This window comes from Diadema antillarum, unplaced genomic scaffold (genome assembly GCF_040938485.1).
Source record: "Diadema antillarum isolate AM-2024a unplaced genomic scaffold, OU_Dant_1.0 seq00000172_RagTag, whole genome shotgun sequence".
In the NCBI taxonomy this organism is placed as follows: Eukaryota; Metazoa; Echinodermata; class Echinoidea; order Diadematoida; family Diadematidae; genus Diadema; species Diadema antillarum.
Window position 1 is genome coordinate 1,039,402 of NW_027271241.1, and position 14,035 is coordinate 1,053,436.

At 37.7% G+C, this 14,035-nt stretch overlaps 1 protein-coding gene across 1 annotated transcript in view; it reads right to left on the minus strand.

The window, feature by feature from the left end:
• The window catches only part of LOC139728315 (C2 domain-containing protein 2-like), a 94,891-nt gene that overhangs the window by 65,611 nt on the left and 15,245 nt on the right, over positions 1 to 14,035 (minus strand). The window contains exon 2 of the mRNA XM_071639264.1: positions 3,764 to 3,859. Within this exon, the coding sequence (XP_071495365.1) occupies positions 3,764 to 3,859 (96 nt within the window). The remainder of the gene's footprint in view (positions 1 to 3,763; positions 3,860 to 14,035) is intronic.

A 14,035-nucleotide genomic window follows, 5' to 3' on the forward strand; every position in this document is an offset into this window, starting at 1 on the left:
CTGTGTGTATCAAGAGGTACTGCATGGACATAAAATACAATGTACTGAGACAATCCATAGTAATACAGCAACATGACAATGACAGTTAATTTCATCCAGATAATCTACATGTATGGCTTAGAACAATATTCAGCGCATCCTACATGTAGTTGGAAAGCAGAAGTTGACTTTAGTATGAGATTTATTGTTGTAACAGGCAAATATTACAACAAGTGATAATGGAATGCTGGGGATTAACCTAAACTATGGAACGCATCTGACATAAGAAAAAAACAACAACAACAATTTGCCATAATCAAGAGACCAAATTCAAGAGCATTACTCCAGCTCAACTCTGAGCAATGCACGGCACTCAGCTACATAGATAAGAAAAAAATATCCTTTCAGTCAAGTGGTGGTGTGTAGACATGAACGTGATCTAGCTAATGGTTCAGATCAAATCCCTTTTGATCATACATTTTCATTGTATTGGTGGCATCAGACGACCACCAACTTTATAACAAAGCAAAGCACTGCCATGTGTCAGAGTCACACAAGGTACCTGGGAGGTACCTGGGAGCTTCACAGGGGTGCTGGGGTTGCACCCCTGTGAAGACTGGATCGGCCCCCTGCAGACAGGGCTATTCATCCTAATACAGGAAGCAATGAATAAGGTCGAGAGTACTTTAAGAGTGCTACCCTGGGAGTGGTACAATCTCATTGATTCTCATCATAAGCACAATGGAGGTTGGAAAGAATGTAGGGCTGTATTTTTCTTTAAGATTGTGAAAAAGAAGAGTCATAATAGGACATTCAACAGAAATTTAGAAGGCAAATTTATTCAAAACTCAGCCCAGAGATGCAATTTACATAGATCTCTACATTTCACAGTTGTTTGTGAAGTCATTATGTCCACTTCATTTTGGATGAGCTCTAACATAGCAGAAAAAAGAAAAGACTCATATTTTTTTCATTCTCTCTAAAAAAAATCGAGTGAAAATATTCACTCTAAAAAGAGTGAATACAAAAAAGAGTGAATTTCTAGTGAAATTTGAGTGAATTTCTAGTGAAATTTGAGTGAATTTTGAGTGAAAATGTTCATTTTCACTCATTTTGGAGTGACGTCAGGGATCACTCCAAAATCTTCGAGTGATACCTGACGTCACTCCAAAATGAGTGAAAATGAGCATTTTCACTCAAAATTCACTCCAATTTCACTCGAAATTCACTCTTTTTTGTATTCACTCTTTTTAGAGTGACAATTTTCACTCCATTTTTTTAGAGAGTTCTTTTCCATATTTTTTTCAACATCTCAGATAATGAGAAACATTTCCTAGAAAGAGAGTCTGTGTCTGAAATTGCTCTGAAGGCTTCAAAACATTGTAAGGCACCATTATGAATAGTTCAAGGAATACAGTTGTACTTGCACTCTTCCACCCATTCACACGATTATAAGCTTTGTACAAACCTCACATCTTTCTATTTTTTCTTGTCCTCTTCTGTCATCGATGCCGCAAAGCTATTTCTTTGATTTTATTTTCTTTCATGTGTGTACATTTATTCAATAATATAAAACTTGGCTTCAGTACTGGAAATCCATTGAAAATGACTTCAAATCATGAGAGTGCTAATAACATCTGACAGTTGTCAGAGCTAGAAATAATGACAAAACTAACAATAATGATGAAAATGAAATAATCAGAGTGTGAAGAACAACAAATGGTTAATCAAGTCTTTCCCAGTCTGAGAAATAATGAATAACAACCAAATGAATGATGGAAATTAGAATTATCTACTGGACTATTTTTCAAACAATTCCATGCCAGGTGGTTAGGCCAAGAAAGCCACAACTTTCACTGAACATGGAGGCCAACATTGATCTATGATACATCAGTATCAGAGTAATCACAAAGATTTGTGTGTGTTGGATACAATGGAAAGGTTGTTCCCATTTAATAATATTATTTATTAATTTTTTTATTAACATGTATGCAGATGTTCTTTTTCTTTTCATTTTCATTTTTCTTTACTTCTTTTTTTTTTGGGGGGGGGGGGTGTTCTTCTAAATCATTGAGACTAGGCAGCTACAATGTGCATGAATCATATAATGAGAATTATTTTTTTTTAAACTAGACTCCTATATTTCATATTACCTCATGGAAAGGCAAATAATGAATTTCCAAGGAAAGGAAATGACTGAATTTTAAGCATCAATGTACTCTACAATCAGCCCTTAAAAGTAGACAAGTCTGGGGCTATAGCCCTGAACAGGTGAAAGAAAACAATTTGACACAAAAAAAGGAGGAAAATTAAGAAAGAAAAAGTTTTGATGCCAAGACTAGCTGAATGGAGTGAAGTGCAAAAACACTGGTTTGTCTTCTGTAAAGGAACTTCAACAGGAGGCGGCACGAGGTCCGCCCAAAGGGCAATGCACCTCAGACACGGGACAGACCGACAGACCTTGCCTAGAGGGAGCCCCGCATGGCGGGAAAGGAAGTTATTAATTTTTAGGGAACCCTGCTTTGCCGCAGCCAACTAAATTGTATCAATCTATGAAATGAAGACCAAAAAAAGAAAAGAAAAAGGGGCAAAGTATGATATCATGAGAAGACTTGGAGGACAGCGTGGCTTCAATGCCATACTCATAGTAGTCTCTCTGCATAGGCTGGGACTATGATGATGCACAGCTAGACAAACCACACACACCTTGTGTTAGTGTACTCATGATACATGTCACACAATGAAACCTTCACAGGTGAGTTAAGTGTGGCAATAGTGAGCCCTGATGATACAGGCAGACTGTCACTCATGAAGAAAGTGTTAAATGTCAAACTACACACATGGTTAGATATTAATATGTTCCTCCACCAGAGCTGTGACACATCTATTTTAACTCACCGCACACTCAGTTTCATCTACCGGCTGTGTGTAAAAAGAAACAATATCACAGAGATCAGATTATTAAAAGATCTTTTTTTAAAAAGGAGCTCTTAAGATAAGTGCTGTCATCTTTTTATTTTTTTTTTTTTGGTAGAGAAGATATCATCTGACTATGACTACATTTCTGCAATACTTATTGAACATTCAATGCATGCACCATGATGCTCTTTTCTATGTGTACTTGACAGGCAAAACTTCAAAAAAATAAAAACAAAACAGTTTCAGGCTCTTTTCAATTCATGCAGCAAGCAACACCATGCTGTAATATATTTTGCAAAGTCTGCACTTTTTCATAATTTTTCTTTGGACTCTGAAAAGTAGAACACATTCACTTAGAAAAGAAATAATGAATAGGTAAAATGGGTGCATGAATAACTACAACAAGCTTCTAGAGCTGACATTGCATGGTAATTTTGTTGTGTGCAGGACTCCAGTGCATAGCAAAATTTATGATTCATGCTTAATATGAGGTATAATTGCACCATTTCACACTCTGAACTAAGCATGAGACCATCATGCTAACATCAAAGCAGTAGTTGTCGTTGTCAATCTACAGATTACCACAAGGAATCAAAGAAGTATTATTTGAACCTTTCTTTGAACTTATACTTTTTAATAAAACTGAATGAGTGAATGAACTACACTGTAATGAATACAATAAAAAAGATTTGTTTACATCAATCAAGTAACAAACTAATGTGCATGTATGAATGAATCAATACATTAATAAATAAAAAATACATCTAAATTTATCAAAATATTACATAATTGGAAAGAAAATAAATAGTCCAAATAATTTCAAAATTTAGTGAAGAAATACCCAAGGAAATCATAGTGGGCTTACCAAGTGATCTTTTGGACCTGCAACAGCCTGAACATTCTGGAACTGTGGTGGCGTGCCCCCTGGTTTGATCCGGTCAAAGGTCACTTGCACTGTGCTCTGTCAGAACAAGGGAGACGAGAATGACATCAGGTGGTATTCAGATACTCTTTGGTTTTGCTTTGTTTTGTATGTTGTTGTTGTTGTTGTTGTTGCACATATAGTACATAATACACATAATTAGCATGATAACATTTAATTGGTATCAACCCGTTGAGGACGAGTCCCGAGTATACTTGGGCAGGTGTCTATGGGAAATGCGTTGTTGTAGCAAAATCAAACCGTCCTCAACAGGTTAAGAAATGAAAACAGATCCATCATCAGTAGATGAAGTGGAATGGGGGGGGGGGGGGAGAATCATACAGTATAGTGCAGCTGTATCTTTATCAAAATGCAGCTGCATTACAGTATTTCACCATAGATTTGACATGCAGTACATCACCTTCTGCGATCAAAAGGTTAACTGATGCTCTATGCACCCAACTTGGATAACATGTGACAAATACTGGAGGATACAAAAACACTGTGTCTGTGCACTACATGTATCAGTGACAGGAAGATATTTTATCCCCTCTAGGCTCTCTCTCTTTCTCCCATATGGATTGTTCCTTCTTGTGTTTTTTGTTTTTGTTATGTTGTTGTTGTTGTTGTTGTTGGGTTTGGTTTTTGTTTGTTGTTGTTGTTGTTGTGTTTGTTTGTTTGTTTGTTTTTGTTTTTGTTTTTGTTTTTTTTTTGTTTTTTTTGGGGGGGGTTAGTGAGGGCTGTTAATGTCCAGCATGGTCCTCGTTAGATCACAGATCCAAATAGCACACTGAAGCAAATGATCATGTGTTTTCAATTTCAGACTCGGACACACCCATGTGATTTAACCAGTTGAAGACTAGTCCTGTGTATACTCGGGCAGGTGTCCATGGAAAATGTGTGTAATAGCAAAATCACCTCGTCCTCAACGGGTTAATGTCCACCTGTGATCAGTGTGAGTGATCAAACTGCCCGTCCCAAACTACCTCCCCCCCCCACACACACACACACACACATTCTCACACCCTCCAATCTTGTTGCATATTTCTCAAATGTTATACCTCTCAGAAAAACAAAAACAAAACAAACAAGCAAACAGAAACAGTCCTTTTGATGCTCATTTGGCCCAATTGTGTAGATAGGTTGCATGATGTGCACACATATTCTTTACACGTTAGTGTTCTAAAGTGTGATCTGAGACCACTACTACCCCCAAAGTGCAATCCGTGTACATTATGCAGAGGAAATACCAGGCTATATCGAGGTGATGTTGTCCCAAGGGGTCGAGCATAGAGTCTAAAGTAGACACCTTACTGCATGCCAGCATGTACGACGTACTTTACATCAGCTGCATGACATAGATAGTTTCCTTCCTTCAAATTCCTTCATCTACTTTAGGTCTATTTCTATCTTTCTGTCATCAATGTGTCTGCAATATCTTCTACTCTCTCTCTCTCTCTCTCTCTCTCTCTCCTACAATGTATTTCTCTCTTTCTTCCCTCTGATCTCCCTTAAACTTATCCATCTCTTTATCTCCCTTTTTCATCTTTCTTTGCCCCTTTCCCACAACTGCATTCACCCGAGCTCACTCCTTTTTAACTCAACGCGGCCCGGGTTCGAACCCGAGTCTGGACTGAGCAATGTTGTGTGTAAACATACCGTCCCCTCTAGCAAGAGGCAAAACACTCTGTCCCTCGGATAGGACATAAAATGGAGGTCCCGTGTTTGAGAGAGTCACAGCTCATGCACGTAAAAGATCCCGCTTCATTCATTCATCGCAAAGAGCAGGGTGTCTAACCCGGTGAAGTGGTCCCACCCCACATCCAACTGGACCCATGGAAGACCAGCTTAGTGTATAGCTGAATATGGGCTATCCAGCCATCTTCACAGATGGAAAATGAACAACAACAACAACAATGTATACTTCTTTCCTCTCCTCTTTTCCTCTCCTCTTCATCAAACCTTGTATCTGTCTATCTATCTATTTATCTATCCATCGATCTATTTATCTATCTATCAATCTATCTATAAATCTCTTTTAAATCTATATCTATTTATCAATTCATATCTCTCTCTCTATTCCCCTTTTCATCTTTCTTTGCTCCTTTCCCACAAGCTCACTACTATTTAACTCTATGTACTTATACTTCTTTCCTCTCCCCATATATCCTTCTATAATCTATACATCTCTTCTCAACTCTATCAAGTGTATTTATCACACATTATCAATTCATATTTGTTGTATATCTCTCTCTATGTATTTTTTTTCTCTCTCTCTGTATCTATATATTTATCTGCAAAATATATTCTCTTTCTCCTGCAAATAACAGCATCTTCCCAAGTTCCTTTCGTACATGTATACAGTACCTTTTCACTTTTAATGAAGCCGATCACTTACTCTGACTTGAAGATAAGTAATAAGAGAAGACTCTACAATGTACATGTCTTCAAGTTATTGTTTCTCTATTCATAGTACATACAGCTGTAATGCCCAATGTATTAATCCCATGCTCTGCCTTTCTACCAATTATAACTTTTTGACCAGCTTGTCTCTTCTTTCATTTCTGACTCAAGAAGTAGAATTAAAATGAAATCATCCATGTATTTCAAGTTTAGTCACCAAAAAACAAAATATAAAATTGACACATATCAAATGTACAGTGTATCTCCAGTTATTAATTGATGTCAATAACAGTATCACAACACTGATTTTCAGAATAAACACTAGCAATTTCATGTGACTGATATATGTCACATATTAATCAGATGAAGTTGGCAAACACATATTCCCAATATTCTTGTTGGTTTCACAGCTGAGCGTCACACCCTCTGCAAAGACCCATGTTTGCATTTCACGGCACTCGACGCCTGTCTTGACAGTTTGCTTAATACGCTCATCGCACGCCGCTGATTTTCGTGCGCTTGTCAGAGCCGCATCCTCAAACATCCACTGTTTGCTGTCCTCCACACGTGAAACACGAGATGGACATCTCTGTCGGGGCGCGGACAAAGCAGCGACCTTGTCGTCACCGTGTGCCAAAAATACACACGTATGCATAATTCATCATGCTGCATGAAGAATACTAGCCTTTTGACATGCACAGCATCGTATGCACATTTTGTCTCCTATCAAAAACCATCTGACCTGTGCATTACATTTAAAAATGCAGTATGTAATGCTTCAATGAGTTGAACATGTCCTAATTCATCACTCTTCAAATCTGTTCAAGATTTGCAGTAGTTCAACAATGTCAAAACCAGCTGAGAGCTGCCAAAGAATAAGGACATTCATGTATTCTAATGTTTCTGACATTTATGAATAAATCCATCTTTCATCAGACATGCATGAAATTTTTGGGCTTTTCCATGAGGTTTCCCATCAATTTGATTCAATTTTCAGATTTCATAATCAATTGTGGTAAAAGAAATAACATACACATATGTTGTGGCTATACAATGTGGGGGAGCTCTACAGTCTACTCCATGGTAGTAGTAGTACTTAGCCTACGTAACATCTAATAGACATTAAAAGGATGATACAGTTTCATTTGAGATGGGGCTTCAGGTTTCCACTGTTTTTGATGATGATTTTTTTTAGATAATGAGAAACATCTAATGAAAAATAAAGAGCATGATTTCAATTCTGAGAGGAATCCAAAGTTTATTTTGGTATAAAATTGGTTTTGAAATGGCTGAGATATCCAAAAAAAAAAGAATACTACATAAATGTGTAATAGAAGGTGGGACCCACCTTTTTGCTCTGTTTTACTTTGTTTTTGGATATCTCAGCTATTTCAAAAACAATTTTCATCACATGAACTTTGGATTCCTCTTCGGATGGCATGCCCTGTTACATTTTGAAAGTGGCTTCTAGTATCTCACAAAATGTTAAAAGCTCAGATCCTGATCTCCACCAATACTATGATACCACCCCTTTTAAAGAGAGGAATCAATCAAAATCTTACATGGATTCATGAAGTGAATGCAAAAAATGATAGCAGAGCATGTTATTGTCAGGAAAGATTGAAGGAAATAGGACAATCCATTCAAAAGTTCAGAATTCTTAAAATCTGGACTGATTAATCTGTGAGCTGTCACTGCTGGATAATAAGGCTAGACGAGTTTGTGATGTCATAGTAGTAAGAAAGCACTATATAAAGAAAATATGAAAAGAATTCTGCATAATGTCATATTCTGCTCCCAAAATGAAAAAAAAAAAGACACTTGATCAATGCCCCCTTTCATGCCTGTCACCCAGGGGATCATCTGAGAGATTCTTCCTGGGATCAAATGGGGAATACCCCACAAAATTTTCTTTCATATTAGCGAATGAGTTCTCAGTTGAATTTCTCTCATCTGCTCTTCTGCAGTGGAAGTAGACTTTATGGCACATACTCAAACTGGCACACTATTAAAGGGACTGTACAGTACTGGTTGAGGTAAGGGATTCATGTTCTGAACATTTCTAAGTAAGATAATGAGAAACCTCTGAATGAAATATGAAAGAGCATACAGTCTAATTTTAAGAAGGATTCAACGTTTATTTGATGAAAATTGGTTTCAAAATGGCTGAGATATCCAAAACAGTGATAAAAATAAAAGGTGACATGCCACAACTTTATTAGGATCTCTTTGTTTCACCTTGTTCTCGGATGTCTCAGCCATTTCAAAACCAATTTTCATCAAATAAACTTTTGCTACCTTTTAGAATTGCATGCTCTTTGACATCTCATAGAGTGGTTTCTGAATATCTCGCAAAATGTTAAAAGCTAAATCCTCACCTCGACCAGAACTGTACACACCCTTTAAACCTCGTTGGCATATAGTAGCCTGTCATTTATCACAAGGGAGTTTGACCGTGATACCTTTCACTTTACAGCTTTACTTGAGAGTTCCCAGGAGTTCCCAGGATTTTATTAAGGATGGTTCTAGGGTAACATTTATTCTGAAAAGTCAGTCAGCATTTTACTCAGAGATTTCACCCATGAGACTTGTTTGTTACCAGATCTCCCTACTTCGCACAGTTGTATATCTGGAAGAAATTTGCTGAACATATAGGGCCATTAGTACCTCTTATTGTACATAATTTCCAGAAGGCATGGGGACTGAAATACACTGTACTACTGCACTGTTACAAATGCAGGAAATGTGTAGTTTCAATAAATTTTTTCGCTCACTTCTGTGCATATTCTTTCAACTATCATAATAATGTACAGTAGTATAAAGTATTTCTTTGTAATTGTAGTTTCTTTGATACACTTCATGTACATGGATAATATGTGTAATATGAGTCTACATCTTCCTAAAGAGGACCTCAGCTCTTCATCTAGATCAATTGACAAAACTGACCCTCCTGAAACAAAATTATTACTGCCATGGCAGCAATACGTTGATCTGTGTATATACACATTCTGTAAGTCTGACCACGCTTATCCTTCATGTTCCTGCCTCACAATGATCAACTGCATGTAAATGTAATTATGACTGGTTGAATGTTGATCGAATGCAATCCTGAGTCAACACTGACAGCCTTTATCAATGCTTGCAAAACAAAAAAGCAGCAAAACAAAACAAAACAAAACTAAACTAAACGAATGGAGAGATGGTGCCTTGCAAATCTTCTGTTGTACGGTACCCCCAAATATAAAAAAAGAGAAAAATTATGATAGCAATAAGCACTTGCATAACCATGTGAACATATTGTATGGCAGCAAAATTGTCATTATGACTCTTAACACACTCTACACTGTACCTTTCACTGACAAACATTCTTGGAGTCGGTTTTTCTTTTCATTATCATGTTTGCACCCTAGAGATTTGATTTTGTGAAAAATTTGTATCAAGTTGTACTCCATTTTGTGAATATTGTACACACATTTTATTAAAGACTTGTTTGACAAATTCAGTTACAGGTGGGTATCGAATTTCACAGGGGACAATGTATAGTACATGTTCTTACTCAATTTAACATTTAATCCGTTGAGGACAAGTCCCGAGTATACTCGGACAAGCGTCTATGGGAAATACGTGTTGTAGCAAAATCAAACCTTCCTCAACAGGTCACGCAATTTCTGTAACTGAACTGCATTTTTATTTGGTCTGCTTAGATAATCAGTTCCCCTCCCCCTGCCCAAAAAAAAAAAGGAAAAAAAAGATGTTATCAGAATGAAAATAAATTGTAGAAAATGACAACATAAACTAAATCATGGGTAGGCACACTGAAGCAGGATGGGAAGGGGAGGATGCACTACAAGGCCAAGAAGGTGCTAGAGGTTGATGGAAATCAATGTACAGTGTCTCAGTTAATTGCAGGTGAGACGGGATATTTTGGCTAGAATACGTGAGAGAGAGAAGCGGCTGCTGTCGTCAGTGGTTGCTAGCTGTCATCCATCAGGTCGCGCTGACTCGGAAGCGCCGCAGTCCACTGATGAAGTCTGCCCACTTATCGTTCCACCGATTAAACCGCTTCGGCGTTCGTCAAGACCGAGTCAGACTAGCGTGATTCCTGGTCAATGCAATCAACTTGTTGAATGCCACGCGTTGATTTTGTCGGTACTATTGCAGAGCTGCCCACACTTCTAGCCTTTACAGTTTCAATGTCACACTACATTTATGTGTCTTGCATGGCATTTTACCATCCCAGTCTACTGTATACACCTCATCTTGCTATAAAAATACAAATTATGTATTTGATTGGAGAAGGTCCCTCAAGCCTTGATTAAATGTTTTACTACATTGTGTTTCTCTTTGTGTCATTTAACCCACTGAGTACTAGCTGTTTTTGCTCGATGTTATGTTTCCCAGAGACACCTGCCCAATATACTCGGGGACTAGACTTCAGTGGGTTAAAGAACCCCAAAGCATCATCACGGGGGTGATAACTTGCAAAATTCCTTCTCTCCTCTTCCCTCCCCTCCCTACACACACATTTGGATAGAGGAATTAGAGAGTGAAGCATTGAAACATGAAGACTTCATTAAGTTGTAGTGGTTAGTCTACCACTTTATAGTCATGATCAGAAATAACCACTTACAACAAGTAGAATACTGGAACCTGGAGGGATAGTTTTTGTTCCCCCCCCCCCCAAAAAAAAAGGAGAAAAAAACAGAAACAAAACAAAAACAAAATCCATTGAGTGATATACTGAAGGTAGTTTGCCCCCCCCCCCCAAAAAAAAAAAAAAAAATGAAAAAAAAAAAATCCATTGAGCGATATATACTGAAGGTACATTTGCCAGGTACATTAGCATTTCCCTTGTTGATATCTTTGAGCAGTAGAATACTCAAGTTTCCCAAGAGGGGTGAAATTTCACCCCAACGGCCACCCTCTTATTTCATCGGTACGCATCACACCCATGAATTTAGTGGTGAGAAATCGCTTCAATGGCAGGAGCTTTATGAGCACGCACCATTCACTCGAATGAAAATAAACGCATGATTATCATAATGGGATTTACACAGAATCACATTATGTATTCTGGCACCTTTCTAGTGCTCGATTGACAACTGATTGGATTTCTGAGCATTTACCAGGTACGACATATATTTATCCTATTAAGTTCCTTTACTATTTCACTCTGCAATTCAGTCTCTCACATCACCCCTCCCACCCCCGCCCTCTCTCTCTCTCTAATTCAGTGAGTTTAAGCACTGATATCTCAATCCCTTTACGATCAGTTCACACCCCTTCCCATTGACGACTCATTCCGCTTCTCTTGTCAGTGCTTACTACCCACGTGCTAGATCACTGATCCAACAATCAGCCACCTCCCCCTTCTTCTCTCTCCCTCTCTCTCCTACAACACCCCCCTTCTTATCTCCCCCTCCTTCTCTCTTTCTTACCTCTTTTTCTCTTCCTTCCTCTCCCTCTCTCTCCTTCACTGTCTATGTTTCTCACTCCTTCGCTGTCTATATATGTTTCTCTCTCCTTTGCTGTCTATGTTTACCTTTCCTTTGCTGTCTGTTTCTCTCTCCTTCGCTGTCTATATATTTCTCTCTCCTTTGCTGTCTGTATGTTCCTCTCCTTTGCTGTCTACAGCTGTACCTTGTATATGTTTCTCTCTCCTTTGTTGTCTATATGTTTCTCTCTCCTTTGCTGTCTGTTTCTCTCTCCTTCGCTCTCTATATGTTTCTCTCTCCTTTGCTGTCTGTATGTTTCTCTCTCCTTTGCTGTCTATATGTTTCTCTCTCCTTCGCTGTCTATATGTTTCTCTCTCCTTTGCTGTCTATATATTTCTTTCTCCATTGCTGTCTATATGTTTCTCTCTCCTTTGCTGTCTATGTTTCTCTCTCCTTTGCTGTCTCTATGTTTCTCTCTCCTTCGCTGTCTATATGTTTCTCTCTCCTTTGCTGTCTATATATTTCTTTCTCCATTGCTGTCTATATGTTTCTCTCTCCTTTGCTGTCTATGTTTCTCTCTCCTTCGCTGTCTATATGTTTCTCTCTCCTTCACTGTATGTTTCTCTCTCCTTTGCTGTCTAAATATTTCTTTCTCCATTGCTGTCTATATGTTTCTCTCTCCTTCGCTGTCTATATGTTTCTCTCTCCTTCGCTGTCTATATGTTTCTCTCTCCTTTGCTGTCTATGTTTCTCTCTCCTTCGCTGTCTATATGTTTCTCTCTCTCTCTCTCTCTCTCTCTCTTTCTTCCCACCGAACTTGACAGACTATAATAGTATAAAGGAAGTCACTCCCTGACTAAAGCCTGATCCACCCTCGAATGAATCTGATAAAGTGGTGGGACGTAATCCGGACGACTTAACACTTTTTCCTGGATGCGATCAAGATTCAAGTCACTATGCAGAGATTAAATATGAAAGTTCACACCATATCAGATGACAAGCTTTCTACAACTGCAGTCTACACACTCAAACATAATGTCAGTGAAAATAATATTTAGGTTTATTAAAGTATAATGTAATTGGTATGTTTTCTCATGATTTGAACAAAACAATGAAGTTTGTCACATGATGCATAAATTCAAAAATAGAATTAGGGCCTAAAGTTGTAGATACATGTATTTGCAACAATTTCAGAATCTCAAAGGCCTCTCAACAATTGGTCACTATTATCATGATTTACTACTAGTATCTATGCTATTATTAAGAATTCAAAATTCACAAGAAATTATTTCCTGCACATGTATCATGAATTACAATTTACGGAAAACACACTAGACATTAATCTCAAAGGGCAATCAACAACAACAACAACAATGGAGGGAAATCCTGGTAATATCATTAAAAAAAGAAAAAAGAAATGCAATCAACCTTTATAAATGGCACAGGAGTGATACTAGAATTATATACCTACTCTATGTGTACATTGCAGATAAGAATGATCATACCATGCACGCTTGTGTAGTGCATTCAGACATACAGTATAATATAATGTACAATGTATGAGTTAACAAACAGGGCTCAAATGTCTACTCTATTACATGCTCAATAGCCCCCCCCCCCCCTTTACATTTCCTCTGATTACAATACCATAATTAGCAAATTGTCATGCAGATTTTCCCCACTACAACAAATGAGAGAGATACACACGATTCTAATTACACGCCTCGAGCTGAAAAAAAAAAGACACAGAGAATGATAATAAGAGCAATAATCAATGCAGTGCCTTGCCTCTAATCAACTGCACTGTACCATGGCATTTGCTCACAGAAGCGTGCACAACCTCAAGGATAGACGTAGTTTCCACAGTACAGAGACAAAAAGTGAGTTGAGAGAAAATGAGACCAAAAAAAAAAAACATTTCTTTTCTCACTCACATAACGTGTGTTTGTGACAAGACCAAATATCGTTGAAACTTTTCCCCTATAGATCTATGCCTATAGTGCCCGAGTGTGTGTTGATAATGTGGTTTAATGACGTCTTTCACTCTGCTTGTAATTTCCATGAAAAGCAAGCAGTCAGTGCCAATACAGGGCTTGTTCTTTTCCTTTCAAGTCCTTTCATGATAATTATGACTCCTGAAATCCTGTCTTTACTTTCACAAGTATGCCATGAAGAAATCAACAATGTAATGTTTAGACTTAGAATACACAAATGGTTTGTGTTGTAGGCATGTGTGTGGATTCTGAATTTGGTTTTCAGTATTTTTCTTTAAAATTGAGCAATCTTTCTTTAAATTTTGCTGGTTCAAAAGGAATTTCTCCAAATTATAAAATCAGAAGAAATAACTGGTTCTAGCTCTATTCATGAATTTACAGAG